The sequence below is a fragment of the Dryas octopetala genome, chromosome 2, assembly GCF_963921425.1.
Source record: "Dryas octopetala chromosome 2, drDryOcto1.1, whole genome shotgun sequence".
Taxonomy (NCBI): Eukaryota; Viridiplantae; Streptophyta; class Magnoliopsida; order Rosales; family Rosaceae; genus Dryas; species Dryas octopetala.
The window spans coordinates 25,044,214-25,060,001 of NC_141367.1; the positions used below are offsets into that span (position 1 = coordinate 25,044,214).

The 15,788-nt window shown below is 37.9% G+C and overlaps 2 protein-coding genes across 2 annotated transcripts; both read right to left on the reverse strand.

Annotated features, from left to right (window-relative positions):
- Positions 1 to 317: 317 nt before the first annotated feature.
- On the reverse strand, positions 318 to 2,554 carry LOC147294615 (cytochrome b-c1 complex subunit Rieske-4, mitochondrial-like). Its single transcript, XM_086232193.1, has 2 exons — positions 2,260 to 2,554; positions 318 to 1,175 (listed from the first exon to the last, which is right to left on the reverse strand). Exons 1-2 carry the CDS (start codon positions 2,456 to 2,458, stop codon positions 532 to 534), a joined length of 843 nt encoding a protein of 280 aa, XP_086088319.1. The 5' UTR covers positions 2,459 to 2,554; the 3' UTR covers positions 318 to 531.
- Positions 2,555 to 3,704: 1,150 nt separating this feature from the next.
- LOC147294616 (glycyl-tRNA synthetase / glycine-tRNA ligase) lies at positions 3,705 to 15,224 on the reverse strand. Its single transcript, XM_086233461.1, has 9 exons — positions 14,628 to 15,224; positions 13,805 to 14,187; positions 13,539 to 13,656; positions 13,021 to 13,215; positions 12,712 to 12,936; positions 5,581 to 5,640; positions 5,374 to 5,454; positions 4,877 to 5,282; positions 3,705 to 4,207 (listed from the first exon to the last, which is right to left on the reverse strand). Exons 1-9 carry the CDS (start codon positions 15,138 to 15,140, stop codon positions 3,975 to 3,977), a joined length of 2,214 nt encoding a protein of 737 aa, XP_086089587.1. The 5' UTR covers positions 15,141 to 15,224; the 3' UTR covers positions 3,705 to 3,974.
- Positions 15,225 to 15,788: the final 564 nt, after the last annotated feature.

Consider the following 15,788-nt stretch of genomic DNA (forward strand, 5'->3'; position numbering starts at 1 on the left):
GTTATGATGAACTAGCAGGCAACGCCATGCAACTTTATAGAAAGCCATTACTCATTAGCCACATGGCCTACACCCAACTTCATTAACATTTACACTCGTCATACTCAGATTGCCCAAGATTGGTAGCACATAGGATGGTAGTTGGGGCTTGGGGACCCCAAACTAGTCAAAAGAAGCAAAGTGTATTATGGTCTCTATAAAACACACGTTAGTTGTGTAAAATCCTAATCAACAATACTTTCAAAAAAAACAAGCAGTATGCCCAAGCTTCAATTATTCAATTGAATCAACTCAAATACCATGAAAACTAAACAATGTCAACAAAAATTTAATTGTATTATTCAGACATCGGAACTCCATCTGGCACCGACAGTAGATACAAAATCCAAATGTATAAAGCATGACTTCATGGGCAAAAAGAAAAAGTCAAATCTGCAAACATCACTTTCCCTGATGTAGAGGAAGCTATAAATTATGAGACCTCACATAAAAATGCTGCACCGGAAAAACAAAAAAACTGCCCAGAAATTCTCATCCAATCAGTAACTTGTTCTCGCTCAAAAAACTGTAAGTGGGTACCTCTAGATTGTATGGTGCAGGCCCCTTGCGGATCCTGCCAGAAATGTCATAGTGTGAACCATGGCATGGGCAAAACCAACCGCCAAAATCACCAGCATTTGGCAAGGGGATGCACCCTAAGTGAGTGCAGACCCCAACAACAACAAGCCATTCTGGATCCTTAACCCTCTCTGCGTCCTGCTGGGGGTCACGAAGGGACTGAACATCAATACTATTAGCCAACTTGATGTCATCTTCAGTTCTACGCCTAATAAAAACTGGCTTCCCTCTCCACTTGACAGTAACAGTAGTACCAGGCTCGATGCTGGATATGTCAACCTCAAGGGAAGCAAGAGCAAGGACATCTTTGCTGGCAGACATGCTCAGAACAAACTTGAGGATCAGAAGCCGGATCAAGGAGGCATACACAAACCTGCCGCCTGTCAAGACGAAATAAGCAAATGCACGCTTGCTGGGGTCACCGGCTGGATATCTTTCATGGTTGGATTCATCATATTCAATTTTTAAAGAAGGATTCTTCACAGCTGCCACAGTAGCTGTGATGTCTGATATCACACCAATGTCATGTCTGGGAGCAAGGGCTTCAGAGGAAAATCCTGGAATGAGGAACCAACCATTCAACAAACAAGTTTCATAGGCTATTGAACCTCATGCAAATAAATTTCATGATAACATGAGAAGAAATATCACATTTTCCACTCTATTCCAAATGAGCGAGGTGCATCAGCAAGTCATTTTCCAATCAACTTGCTAACTAAAGGCATTATCAAGAAAGAAGATAACTACATTACTACTTTTCAGACTCAGCCACAGAGAAAGAGAGAGTATCAAAAGGCATATGTATATGTACAATAGACAGACTGATTTCAAGTCAATTGCTCTAAACAAAAGAAGCACAGTTTATTAATGAACCCTCAGTCACAGCAGCTACTGTCCACATTTTTTCCCCAAAAACCGACCTACGTATCTACATATGCAGCAAGTAGCAATTTAATCTAATACCGCACAACACCCAGATCTTGGTATTGTATCGGGGATATCAACCAAACCTGTTTAGTTCCATAATCCTTAAAAGAATTAAGATTTATTATAAAACAAAAGCTAAAGAGTATAGTTAATAATTACATTGAAAGAAATAAAACCAACAGTTATTCCAGACAAAAACATAGAAACGAAGAAAGAGTTTAACTATATAGACCAAAATTTCTGTCCTTTTATTGTCAATGGCAGACTTCTTTGAATCTCAATAAATGAAGCACAACTTTCCTAAGAAGGGATTTAAAGCACTCTTTCATGCATATTCTGCTAATTTAATTGAACAATCTATAGCAAAGCAAGGTTCTAAAATTAAGTAGCAAAATCAGATTGAAAACACATCGATCCCGAGCAAGCACAAATGAAATGCATTAACAACCCATAAAAGCTCACGTACGAGTGAGATACCCAATTAAAACTGTTAAATCCCTATTCCGATTTACCAAAAATTGTACTTTAAAAATGATTGAACTGAAAGTGAAAAAGAGCACAGAATCAGAGAAATGAAAACCATATAAGCATCATGAACCAATTTCAATATCTGAATATACAAAATGAGAATCGTGATCAGAGAGAACAATTAGCAGCACACAAACCCTAAACACATCTGAAGAAGAAGAAGGTGGGAGGGGACGGAGGGCTGACCTCTGATCAGAGATGGAAATTGAGAATTGAAGAGAAAGTGATTGGGAGATCTGGAAGGGCCACCGGAGGAGGAAGAGTCGTCGTCGTTATTGTTGTTAACGGAGAGTGGATGGGATCGAGAGAGGAAGGCTGGGGTCGCCTGCGACGACCTCCATGCTGCTGCAGAAGACGAAAGCCTTCTTCCCGCAACTCTTAGCATCTTCTTCTTCTTCCTGTTATCGCTACGGCCTCACCCGAACACCGCTTTCTTTTTGTTTTTCTTTCCAACACAACAAAGCTTTCCTTTGACCGCAGCAAGGTCCAACTCAAACATATAACATAGAGTTAAGAAAGTTCGCATTTTGTGGCCAAAAAAAAAGTTCGCATTTCGCGACTCCTCATGCGTGTTAAAACGGTGACGTATCCTTCTAAGCCAGAATTTAAATAAATATTTTGGTGTGGTATTGTTTTGTTTTGTTGTAAAAAAAAAAAAATTTATCCTCTATGAAATTAGTTTAAAGATAACGTGAATTGAAAAATTATAATTAAGGTCAAACAATAATCTACCTTGAGAATATTTGTGTAGGTTGAATAATATGAGTAAAAAAAAAAAAAAAGATAATATGTTTTTGTTTTTTTGTTTTTATAAATATGAGGAAATTAAATGATAAAATAAGTAATTTGGAGGTACCTATAACAACATTCTAAGAGCTTGTTTGGCAGTGTTTTTAAAAGTCTTAAAAGCGTTTTTGTTTGTGTTTGGCGAAAAAAAGTAAAAGCGCTTTTGAATTACAAAAGTATTTGTAAGCGCTTTCAGGAAAAATACCTATCAAGTGCTTTCTCATGAATCGCTTGTAAGTACATTCACAAAAAGTACTTTGAATTTGTTTAAAAAAATTTATGTCTTTCTAACAAAAACAACAGGTGCTTCCTCGTGAATTGCTTCCAAGTACATTCACAAATAGTACTTTGAATTTTTCCAAAAAAATTTATGTCTTTCTAACAAAAACGCTTCTAGTGAAAACACTTCCTACTGAAGCACTTCCAAACAATGGCATGTCATTTCCCGGCTATAGGTTACCAGTAAGCTGAAAATGGTTTATCATGTTCATTTCACCTTTTTACTAATTCATATTCACATCAATTCAAATCCCAATGAATCTGAGCATTGAAGAGTTATCGAAAACAAAGTAAATTACGCAACTACAGCTTCATTTTGTTTTCTTTGGTCAATCTACAACTTCATTTAAACTACTAAAATGTTACTCCCAAGGCTTTTTTGTTTCATTGCAACTTCAAGTGAATTATAAACCACAGTTGCTAATGGCACCAGATGTAGCAAATATTGTTAAGCTACTTCTTCGTTCTTACTCAAATTCCACAATCCCTTTTACTATATTGTTTTGTTTCTGTTCCTTTTTCCAGTGATTTTTCAGCGTTTAAATTAAATGAGCAATGACTCAAGATTCTTCAAGGCGTAGCCTATCATTGTTCGAGCATTGCTGCTCTGCTATTCCACAATGTTAGAAGTACAAGAAAACGGTTTCAAAAGACTGCCTGCACAAATTTAAGAACTCCAATTTGATGGTTGTGCTTCATCAACCTCATAGGCTATGTATTGTAATGAACTTCCAGACTCAAAAGACTCAAGGCTATAGTATTGTAATGAAATTCCAGACTCACAAGACTCAAGGCTACAGTAGGTCGACTATGTTGGTGTTAAAATAACTCAAAACCTACTCATCAGCAGATGCAGTAGAATGATGGGGGAAAGCCGACCACACATCTTCCCATGTCCTCAGTCCCTCGGCTATCTCCTTCACAACAGATGCTGCCTCTTTCACATCAACACGGATTTGATCCTTGCTGTCTCTCTCCCGGATTGTCACTGACGATGTAGTATCAACAGTAATTGCAAAGGGTACACCAAGTTCATCAGTCCGTGCATATCGTTTCCCAATTGAGGTACCTGATCAAAATACACAATCCAACAGTTAACCAAAAACTCATAACTCACTGGTAATTTAGTTAAACAATGAAACCAATATGCACTTCCACTTCAATGTGGAAAAGAAAAAGTGAAAATAAAGGTGAATACTCTTTCAAAATCTCACATGAGTTTTCAAAAATATGCACGCACAATGAAATCTGTGCAAAATTAGTGACCAACTGTTAACCACCTCCTACCATAAATCAACCATCCAATTATTATAATTTGTACAGGAGCATCCATCAAGTGTGGATATATCAACATGTGATATGCACTTTCATTCCATATTTCAGTATACAGCAAGGCTATCCTTGCTAAGAAGGATGTCAATGAAGGTCCTCAAGGTGAATCTAGCCCATAAAGTAACTGATAGCATCCTACACTTGCAGATAATTCAAGACACTATATATAACATAGGGATGATTTAAATTCCAAAAAGAATAAAATTAAAAAGAAATAAACCAACCAGGCATCTAGCCAGTGACCTATTAATCCCTACTGCATGCAATCATGTAAGCATGCTTATATAAGACAATGCTTACATATCCACACATATCTTCATCTTCACAAGCTACACATCTAACCAGTGACCAGTAAATCCTTACTACATGCCAAAAAGAAACAGAGGTAATTGTCTAAATTTCATACCTGTAATGTCAATTTTATGCGATATGCCAGCTGCAGTCAATGACTTGGAAATGTCTTTAGCAACTTCCTCATACTTTTGGTTCTGAACCAGTGGGAAAACTGTGCACTTAATGGGTGCCACAAGAGCGGGGAAATGGAACACATTCAACTGTTCATTCCCAGCTTTACTTGGCCTCATGTAGTATGAGTGCTCATAGAGGCAATATATAATCCGCCCAATACCAAAGGAAGGCTCAATTACTGAGGGCGTGAATACTCTTTGGTATTCCTTCTTTTTCTCCTTTGAAATTGTTACCATATTTTTCTTGATGGACACATTTTTCCCAAGTGTGCAGACATAAAACTCCACCACCCCTTTTGACTCTAAATCAGCCTTCATTCCCAAAGCTGCTTCTTCATTCATGGCCTGAAATACATAAGATAATAAACAAACACAAAAACAATATTTAAAAGAAGTCACAACATGACGGACCAGAAGAGAGTATTCTATAGTTCACCTCCAAAGCTTCAACTACTTTCTTTTGGTTCCCCTTGAAAGCAAGGCCGATCTCTTTCTTTACTGGAGATATAACCAATTTCTGAAATTATAAAACAAGTCAATAATGATGGACTGTTCTTAAAGGCGAGTTATTGTCTTTAGATACTTCATGAAATCATGTTTACTAATAACAGTGATAGTGCACATGATGCACAAAAAGCATTACCTCCACTTCTCTTGGTTCTGAAAATTTTTCATGAGCCACAAAAGAATCACCACTTTTCTCCTGTCACAACACAAAAAAACACAATACTCTATGAATAATATCATTTTCTATAGTAAAGCAGGATATACACTTAACATCACTTTATGTTGTAATTCTTCTCTCCTGATGGTATAAGATTTTAATTCCAAAAAATTAAGGACCCGTTCATTTACGTTTTACAGCCCCCTTTTTCATTTTGCGGAATAGAAAATGAATGGATATGCGTTCGGTGAACTTTTTTTTCAAAAACACGAGATTGCATTTTATGGAAACGAATCCAGACTCGCATTTTAAGTTTGAAAAAATCCTTGCCCAAAAAAAGTTTGAAACAATCAAATGATGTTTTCACTGTTTCTAGAGAATACAATCCTGATTTGGCAAAACACGGGAAAACGCAAAACAGTCCCTTTTTTTTTTTTTTTCTTTTAACGCTCCCAGCACGTTCTGTTGTGTTTGCTCGTTGAAGTCCTAGTTGGTTTTAGGATTCCTAATCAATTTAGGAAACTAGAGAAAAGTGTGCACAAGTATTTCCTAGTAGCTTTAGGAAAATAGTTCTCTTTAGTATTCCTAGTTGATTTAAGGTTAGATTTAGGAAAGAAAGTTCTTTTCCCTATTCTAGAAGGTTTAGGCTATCCTAATAAGTTAAGGAATGTAATTAGCAACTTATATATATAAATAGGCTTGCTAGAATTTCTCTTAAGAACATAAGAGACAGAAACAAAAAGGGCCAAGAGTGATAGAGAGAAGGGAAGCTCGGGTTTTTGGGGATTAGTTAGGTTTTTCAATAGTTCTTGTAATCTCTTTCTAATCTTCATAGTGCAGCTGTGACTCTCTAAAGATCACACGGGGACATAGGCAAAGTTAGCCGAACCTCGATAACAAATCTTGTGTGCGTTTTACAGTCTTTGTTTTCTCTTATTATTTGCATATCATCTAAGCATAAGTCCATCAATAATCAAGATCAAAGCACTTAGGGACATAATTCACAACAATTGGTATCAGAGCCAGTTCAGGTGATTGGCGATGGCAAAGGAAGAAGAGTGCAGCAGGGTCTCATTTGTTCCTTACAATGGTACGGACAGCTTTTCTCTATGGCAAAGAAAGATGAAAAACGTCCTTGTCTCCCAGGGTCTTTTAGCAGCAATTGGTGGCAAGGAGAACAAGCCAACAACTATGGTTGATGACAAGTGGGATGACATAGACGGAAGGGTTAAGAGTCTGATTGAACTACATCTACGAGACAGCCTCCCACAGCCAAGGAAACTTGGGAAAATCTGGAGAAGATGTATCAAGGGAAGACTCTGACAAACAAGCTAACGTTAAGAAGACAAATGTATGCGCTTCGCATGGAAGAAGGTTCAGATTTCAGTGAACATGTTGCTGTGTTCAAAGATCTAGTCAATGTTTTGGCTAAACTATAATAAACTGGATGATGAAGAGAAGGCCATACTCTTGCTAGGAACGCTACCTCCTTCAATGGATCACTTTGCAACCACTCTCTTATACAGGAAGGACACCGTAGGAACAGACCAATGCATAGAGAACATCAAATCGTTCATTAAGATGAACAAGAATAAAGAAGCGAATCAGTCACAAGGTCTCTATGGAAAGGGCAAGGAAAAAGAAAGTTGTTGTTCTCAAACTAGGGATAGTAAATCCAGCAATAGAGGAAGATCCAAATCCAAGGAAAAGGAAAAGGAAAAGATTCTAAGGGTTGCTTCACTTGTGGTTCAACAAATCACTGGAAGAAAGATTGTAAAATCTGGAAAGATAGAAAGGCAAAACATGCTGCAAGAAACTCAAATAAAGCCAATTATGTGACGACAGAAGAAGATGAAAGTGACGGTGATGTTCTTGCAGTTTCAAGTTCCGATGCCCCAAGTACTTGGATTTTGGATAGTGGTTGTTCTTTTCATATGTGTGCCATAAGACTTGGTTTGACACATATGAAGAGACAAACTGTGGAAGAGTTGTGATGAGGGATGATTCATTGTGTAAGATCCAAGGTTTGGGATCTATCAAGGTTTGAATACTTCAGAAAGTCGAGTATGTGCCACAAATGAAGAACGTGATCTCTTTGGGACTCTAGACAAGACCCGTTACAAGTACCATTCTGAAGGTGGAAATCTTAGAGTTGTCAAAGGTTGACTTGTGGTTATGAAGGGCACATTACAGGCTAACTGTTTATACATGCTTCAAGGGACTACAATCATTGGTGGCGCCGCAGTTACTACTGTGGAGGACAAGACTGAGCTCTGGCATCAAAGGTTAGGGCACATGAGTCAAAGAGGTTTGCAAGAACTACACAAGAGAAAATTGCTAGAAGGTTTTAGTGAATGTAAGATGGAGTTCTGCAAATATTGTACGCTTGGAAAGCAAACAAGGACTACATTCAAGTTGGTAAATAGTAGAAATCGAAGCAAGGAGGTGCTGGAGTATATTCACACAGATGTATGGGGTCCTACGCCGACTATGTCAAAAGGTGGAGGCAAATACTTTGTTACTTTTCAAGATGATTTCTCAAGAAAAGTTTGGGTCTATTTTATGAATGCAAAATATGAGGTTTTCACTAAGTTTAAAGAGTGGAAAGCTGGAGTGGAGAACCAAACTGGGGAAAAGATTAAGTTTCTGAAAAGTGACAATGGCGGTGAATATAACAGCAATGCTTTTCTACAATATTGCAAAGATGAAGGTATTACAAGACACTTTACAGTGAAGAAAACCCCCCAACAGAACGGAGCTGCAGAATGAATGAATAGGACTCTCATGGAGAGAAAAAGAAGCATGAGATTTTATGCCGGTTTGGCTGAGAATTTTTGGGCAGAATCTATCCATCATGCTTGTTATTTGGTAAATTGATCACCATCAAAAGTTCTTGATTTTAAATGTACAGAAGAGGTATGGTCTGGAAAACCTATTGATTATTCTACATTAAAAGTGTTTGGTTGTGCTGCATATGCTTATATTCCTAAAGATGAAAGAACCAAACTTAAACCAAAGTCACTCAAGTGTATATTCTTCAGATTTTGAAAAGGAGTGAAGGATACAAGTTGTGGGATTTACTCAACAAGAAGATTATCCTCAGCAGAGATGTTGCATTTGATGAGAAGACCATGTTGTTAGGTAAAGACAAGACAAGTGAGGTAAAGAAGATTGTTGTTGAGCACAAAGCAATCCCAATTCCCATTAGTCACAATTGTAGAGATGATCAAGAGGAGCCAATTAATCAAGATGAGCAAGTTGATCAAGTCAATGTGAACGATCAAGAAGAAATAGAGCAACAACAACAGTCACCAGTGCATGCTCAGGTGGAGCAATCACTTGTTCGGATCCAAGACTCCCCGGTCCGTCAAGCACATGCTCAAGGATTTCAGAGATGCATAGCACTAGACAAACCTAAGAGAAACGTTTGTCCTCCAAAGAAGTTTGGGTTTGAAGAAGATGTAGTTAATTATGCTCTAAACATAAGTCAAGGAGATCCAACTACGTATCAAGAAGCTAATAGCAAGCAGAGAGGGAGAAAGTTGGTTCGGTGCTATGACTGAGGAGATGGAATCTTTGGAAAGAAACTCAGTTTGGGAGTTAGTTTCTAAACCCAAAGATAGAAAGATAGAAAGATTGTTGGCTGTAAATAGGTGTTTAGAAAGAAAGAAGGACTACATGAAGGTGAAGCCGTGAGGTTCAAGGCACGGTTAGTAGCCAAGGGTTACTCGCAGAAGGAGGGGATTGATTATGATGACATATTCTCTTCGGTTGTCAAGCACACTTCCATCATGTTGTTGTTGTAACCGGCAGCCCAACAAGACATGGAGATAAGCAGATGGATGTTAAATCAGCCTTTCTTCATGGTGATTTGGAAGAAATCATTATATGCCTCAACCAGTTGGATTTGTCGAAACAGGAAAGGAAAATCTAGTTTGTAGATTGAAGAAATCACTTTATGGTTTAAAGCAATCTCCAAGGCAGTGGTACAAGCGTTTCAACTCATACATGCTGAAAATTGGTGGTGGTGGGCCGATCAGCTGGAGAGCTATGTTGCAATCAATTGCAGCTTTGTCTACTACTGAAGCGGAGTATATTGCTTTAGCAGAAGCAGGAAAAGAAGCAATATGGCTTAAAGGTTTAGTTCGTGAGTTCGGCTTAAATCAAAAGTCATTGATGATCAAGTGTGATAGTCAAAGTGCTATTTACTTAGCCAAGAATCAAGTGTTTCATGGAAGATCGAAACACATCGACGTTCGCTATCATCAGATTAGAGATTGGGTTGCCTTAAAGGAGGTTCACACAGCAGAAAATGCTGCATATTGCTTCACCAAGCCGGTCAAAGCAGATAAGTTCAGGCATTGCTTGAACTTAATCAATCTTGTCACATGCTAAAGAAATGGGTGGAGCACCTTCTCACCTGAGGTGCATTAAGGCAAGAATACACTTGCCAAGGTGCAGATTCTTGGAGTTCGTTCAGGGTTACTTCAAGAAGTTCAAGACATCTTGAAGGTTGCAGCAGTCTTTTCGGTGGTTCAACTCACCAAGGTGGAGATTGTTGTGTTTGGTTCGTTGAAGTCCTAATTGGTTTTAGGATTATAGAGAAAAGTGTGCACAAGTATTTCCTAGTAGCTTTAGGAAAATAGTTCTCTTTAGTATTCCTAGTTGATTTAAGGTTAGATTTAGGAAAGAAAGTTAGTTTCCCTATTCTAGAAGGTTTAGGCTATCCTAATAAGTTAAGGAATGTAATCAGCAGCTTATATATATAAAAAGGCTTGCTGGAATTTCTCTTAAGAACATAAGAGACAGAAACAAAAAGGGCCAAGAGTGATAGAGAGAAGGGAAGCTCGGGTTTTTGGGGATTAGTTAGGTTTTTCAATAGGTTCTTGTAATCTCTTTCTAATCTTCATAGTGCAGCTGTGATTCTCTAAAGCTCACACGAGGACGTAAGCAAAGTTAGCCGAACCTCGATAACAAATCTTGTGTGTTTTATAGTCTTTGTTTTCTCTTATTATTTGCATATCATCTAAGTATAAATCCATAAATAAGCAAGATCAAAGCACTTAGGGACATATTTCACAACACGTTCTCCCTTCCTCTATCTGGCTGAGCTCTCCTCTCCATCTCCCACAGCCTTTCTCTCCAAGAGAGTAGCTCTCTTCTCCAAAGCACAGCCCATATCTCTCTCGCCCTCTTCAACAATTTTTGTCAGTGAAAAACGTATGAATCCTCTCTCTCTCTTGTTTTTGTTATTTTGTTTTACTAAAATAGCTCTGTACAGATTGGGTTTTCACTTCTCTTTCTCTTTGTAAAGATATATTCTTTCTCATTCTTTCAAAAAAAATTCCTGATTATTGCCGAATTATGAGTATAGATTTATCTTTTCATCTACCTATTTTATGATAACTGGGTTTGTGTTTTTGGGTCTCTGTACATCCTATCTTATAGCTATTAACCCTCTGTTTGGTCTTTGATAAAATTGGTGAAAAATGAAAGAATTTGACAAAAAAATAAAAGAGAACTTTTAATCCTATGTTATTTGTAGTTTTTCTCTCATGGTATTTGGAATATACTCAAATGTGCTATAATACAATCTTTTGTTAAAAGCATGTGAACAATCTTTTCCTAATTACAATTCAAAAGGATCAGTTTCTGCAGATGCAAGACAAAGATGAAGAAGAGTTTTCTTGTTTTTTGAGTTCTTATGTGAGCTTAATTTGCTCTACCACTAATGCTAAGAACTTAAGGTTGTGTTGGTTGGTTTTTTTTTTTTTTTTTGGTTCCTTTTTGCCTTTTTATTTGCTGATATGATCTTTGGTTCTTATACATTATAAGTTTTTATACATTAGAGGTGTTTAAGGTGTTAATTCTAGCAAAGTGCCTTATGAGTAAACTAAGTAAACACTATCTATGTTTTGCACAGTTGAACTATGATATGGAAATCCTTCAACTATGCTTTGACCTTCTTATTGATTAATTTATAATGAGCTCATCATATAGAAGTTTTCGATTATAACCATGGCCCATTTATAAGGGTTTGTTATTTACACGACCGGGTATTTGTTTGCACTTGGGGTTTCATCTTTCGGATGAACACTACTTGTACTTGTGAATGTGCAATTAAAATTTTCATTTGTATTGTTTGTTGATATGAAGTGTAATCATCTAGTGCAGGATCCGATGGTTCCAAGAGTAAAGGATTGGCTCTAAGACTAAGCCCACCTTAAGGCATTGGTCGACTTTCCTGCTGTTTAGTTATAGGACTGGTTATTAGCTTGGAGGTCATCTCTTTTCAAAGAATGAGTTGTAATCTAGTTCTGAACATCAATTCATTTCTGTATCTATAAATGAATATTGTGTACATCGTGGTTAATTAATAGAAAATCATTCTTTCAAGCTCCACACATCTAGCTCTGCTAAATATGCTTTAATTCAGAGTTTGGTTGATATTACCAGCCCTGCTGCATTATATATATTCAGTGACCAAAATTGTGCTGTAACAAGTAGCCATATCTATGGTAAAGCAAAACAGTTTTGTGTCTTAATGTGTCTCAAACTGGTTATCATTTTTTTGTGCAACTTTATATTTGTGACAACACTATGACAAAGATTTCTAAAGATTTATATTTATGTTAGATTGCAATTTTGAAAGACAAGATGATGCAATATATATCATGTGTTAGTCACTATGTTACCAGTATATTTTCTTAAAAAGATGTGTTCAAAATATTGCTCTTCATTTTCATATATTAGTACCAGACACGTTTTCGCTGTTTTTATTCTCCTAAACTGTTTTTGAATTAAGCTACCAGACGCATTCTCAGATCTTAAAAATACAAATTCATTTTCTTCTTTTCATTCTGCAAAAACATTTTACAGAAATCATTTTGTAAAACGTTATTCCAGAAGGGCCCTAAGTTTTCAAAATTCACATTTCCGATACTACATAACAAAAAGACTACTAAATGAAACAACAACAAAATACCAATGAATTTATTTCTTAAAATCTACCATCTCAGCATAATGATTACTGACAAAGTAGAATGTAGTATCATCTAGTTCTATTCTTTAGCTTTTAAAGTCCATTAAGAAAATCTAACAAGTCCTTACCGAATGAGCACGCAAGTCATACGCAGACCTATCTGCAATACCAACACACTCAATCCAGCCATAGGAACTCTCAATCTCAGCATCCCAGCAGTCAGCAGCATAGTGAGCCATTTCATTTGCCAGGTGCTGCCGAAACCTCAAACGGCTTTTGTCTATACCCAAGCGAGTGAGGAAAAGATATACTCTCCCAATGAAGTAGCCAAGAGTTTCATTGTTGACAGTTCCCTAATTGTTGTTAAACATAGCAAGGTCAAGGAAAGAAATGCAAAAGAACAAAAGAAGGTAAACTAAAATGTGATAAAACCCAACCTTAGCTACTGCTTCACCCAGTAGGATTGTCTTTGCAGATTGGCCAGACATTTGTTCTTCCCTTGGGAACATCAGAAACTCTAATTTTGCAACCTCAGAGAATTTCGGGTGAGATTTGTCTTCAGGATCAACAAAGTGCTCAATCTCCGCTAGTGTGAATTCACGGACTCTCAAAAGGCCTTGGCGAGGAGATATCTGCACATATAGCAATAGGTACGGAATTGATTATGGATCCAACAAAAAACACACGATTATGAATCCAACGAAAACCACAAGCTGGACCTTCCATAATGGATTAGGTCAATGGTACTTAACAAGAGTAATTGATACAAACCACTGGGCAGCAAGAGAGCAGAGCATTCTTATATTGGTAAAAAACAAGAGAGAGTGAAAGACCATATATTAGCTACACAAGATTCTCAGTTCCACAACCATTTCAATACATAAGCAAGTATGTGTATGCCCAGACAGAAAGCATGCATAATCTTACTTTAGAATCATAAGAGAAGGATTATAACCTCATTTCTAAAGGCCTGGCCAATTTGAGCTGCAGCAAATGGGAGCTTGTTCCCATTGTAATAGTACAAGTCCTTAAAATTCACAAAAATGCCTTGTGCAGTTTCTGGACGCATGTACCTGCAGCAGATGACATACTATATAAAATAGGGAATTAAGGGGGGAGAAAGAAGAAAAAAATCTCTCAAATTCTTGGGATATTGATTATGAACAAAACCATTATAGAAACAAATAGTCCATATTGTGTTTTATGTGTTTGAATGCTCACCCAGGGCTCAAGCCAGATGGACCAATTGACGTTTGAAACATTAAGTTGAATGGATAAGGATCCGAAAGAGGATTCTTTGTGTCGGGGGCTGTGATCCCATATTCCTTGATCTTTGCACCTAGCTCTTCAGCTGAGAGGTCGTCTAATACTGCAAGTATATGCTTAAGTTCTGCGGCCTTCTCTGCAGTAATGCTGAGGTCCTTCTGAAGCTTCTCGTTGCAGTAATCCTTGAGCAAGTGGTCGGCCCGGTAGCAGGTCCCAGTTTTCTCATCCTTAACCATAAGATCAGTAAATTTATCCACATGCCCAGATGCCTTGAGAACCACCTCAGGTGTGATACACGGGCAGTCAACTTCCAACATGTTCTCCTCTAGAACAAAATGCTGCAAAACAAATAGAATAACACTAAAACCAATGATTACGCATTCCTCCCCCTAATTTGTGATCTTCTTAACAGCTCCTCCTTAAGAGAGTATGATATATCAAACCCCTAACTCATTGTAGCTCTTACTTTTCTTCTTTCTCACTCCTAACAATTATTGAATGCGTCAAAAGTTTAGCTACCATAATTTGGGAACTAAATCACTCATAAATGCCATTCAGCTTCTCTACGCAGATTATTGAATTAAAACTATTAGCTGACAGACGAAATGCCATTGATGAAATGCAATCTAACACTTGGAATCATATTTAATTTACGCTTACTTGATTTATAGCATTGATTTACACGCATTAGTCTATCCAGGTTTCATCTCCAACCCAAAGAAGCTAGTTAAACCCACACAACACCAGTAAAGGCACAAAGCAATAAAGTCAAACCAACCTGACGCCAATACGCAAGCACATTGGACTTCACAGAGCAACCTGGCGGCCCATAGTCATATAACCCAGCAACCCCGCCATAACACTTGAAAGACGGAATGTAAAACAAACGCCGTTCGAGAGTATTAGCCACAGCTTGACGGAACGCCTCCTTGTTAACGGAGCCACCGGCGCTGCCCACGGTGGCTTGAAGGTCCTTCTCGATCGAAGCCTTCGAGAGCTTCAGCGCGTTCAAGGCCTCAATGGCGGCCTCAATTTCCGGCTTGGCCGCGCGGGCGGCTTTCAGAGCCCGAACCTGGTTGCCTTGGCTCTCCACCTCCGAGAGCTTCTGGGCAAGGGATCTGCGGAGCGAGTCCTCGGAAGCAGCCGCCATTGCTGTGAGGTAGCGCCTGAATGAGAAGGGAGCTGGAGATGGTGAAGATGCTAGAGCTTTGGGTGAGTAGCAAGAAGTGAGCCGATTGAAGAAACGGTGACCAAATGAAGTTGATGAGGTTATGATATTGAGAGGGTGCATGCGAACAATTTACCCAGTTTTGGTGTTTTTAGGGTTTTAAGAGGGTGTTTGCTAAACTCAACAAACTCGCGCGCGATAAATCATGTTGGCCCAACAAGCTTTTGGATCGATGCATTGGACGGTATAGAATTGTGGTGACTGATGTTGGGTTGAATTTCTGGGACATTCCAATCTTTTTTTTATTGTCAAACTTCTATAATCTAATATGGGCTTTTACTCCTTCCATTCGTGAATTTTTATTTTTGGCAAACTGTATTTTAGTATCTTAATTTTGGGGTCTATTGCAAGTTGATACCCCAATATCAAAAATTGGTTTAAGCTACATCAATTTCAGAGTCTTGGCTTTAAGTTACTTCAACTTCAGAGTTTTGGCTTTTAAGTACTTCCGTTAAGTTTTATATTTGTTGCTCCATTAAATGATGACGTTGTATGCCAAATGACTCAACAAAAATAATAATATAAAATAAAAAACAAAAAATCAACCAAAAAAAAAAAGAAAAACTAAAAAATCCTTCATCATTGTGTAGATCGCAGATCCCTCAATCAATCCCCAAATTTTTTTTCTTTCTTTTGCTACTCTCATCATCATCTTCATCTACGACGATGACAATCCCACCAACCAAGACGGCGCCACTTCTGCCTCCGCAT

Coding starts and splice junctions, on each gene's coding strand:
- LOC147294616 (XM_086233461.1), bottom strand. CDS start 15,140: ATGCACCCTCTCAATATCATAACCTCATCAACTTCATTTGGTCACCGT. Junction 12,937..13,020: donor TGGGTGAAGCAGTAGCTAAG/GTTGGGTTTTAT, acceptor AACAACAATTAG/GGAACTGTCAACAATGAAAC. Junction 5,455..5,580: donor CAGAACCAAGAGAAGTGGAG/GTAATGCTTTTT, acceptor TTATAATTTCAG/AAATTGGTTATATCTCCAGT.
- LOC147294615 (XM_086232193.1), bottom strand. CDS start 2,458: ATGCTAAGAGTTGCGGGAAGAAGGCTTTCGTCTTCTGCAGCAGCATGG. Junction 1,176..2,259: donor ATTTCCATCTCTGATCAGAG/GTCAGCCCTCCG, acceptor TCCTCATTCCAG/GATTTTCCTCTGAAGCCCTT.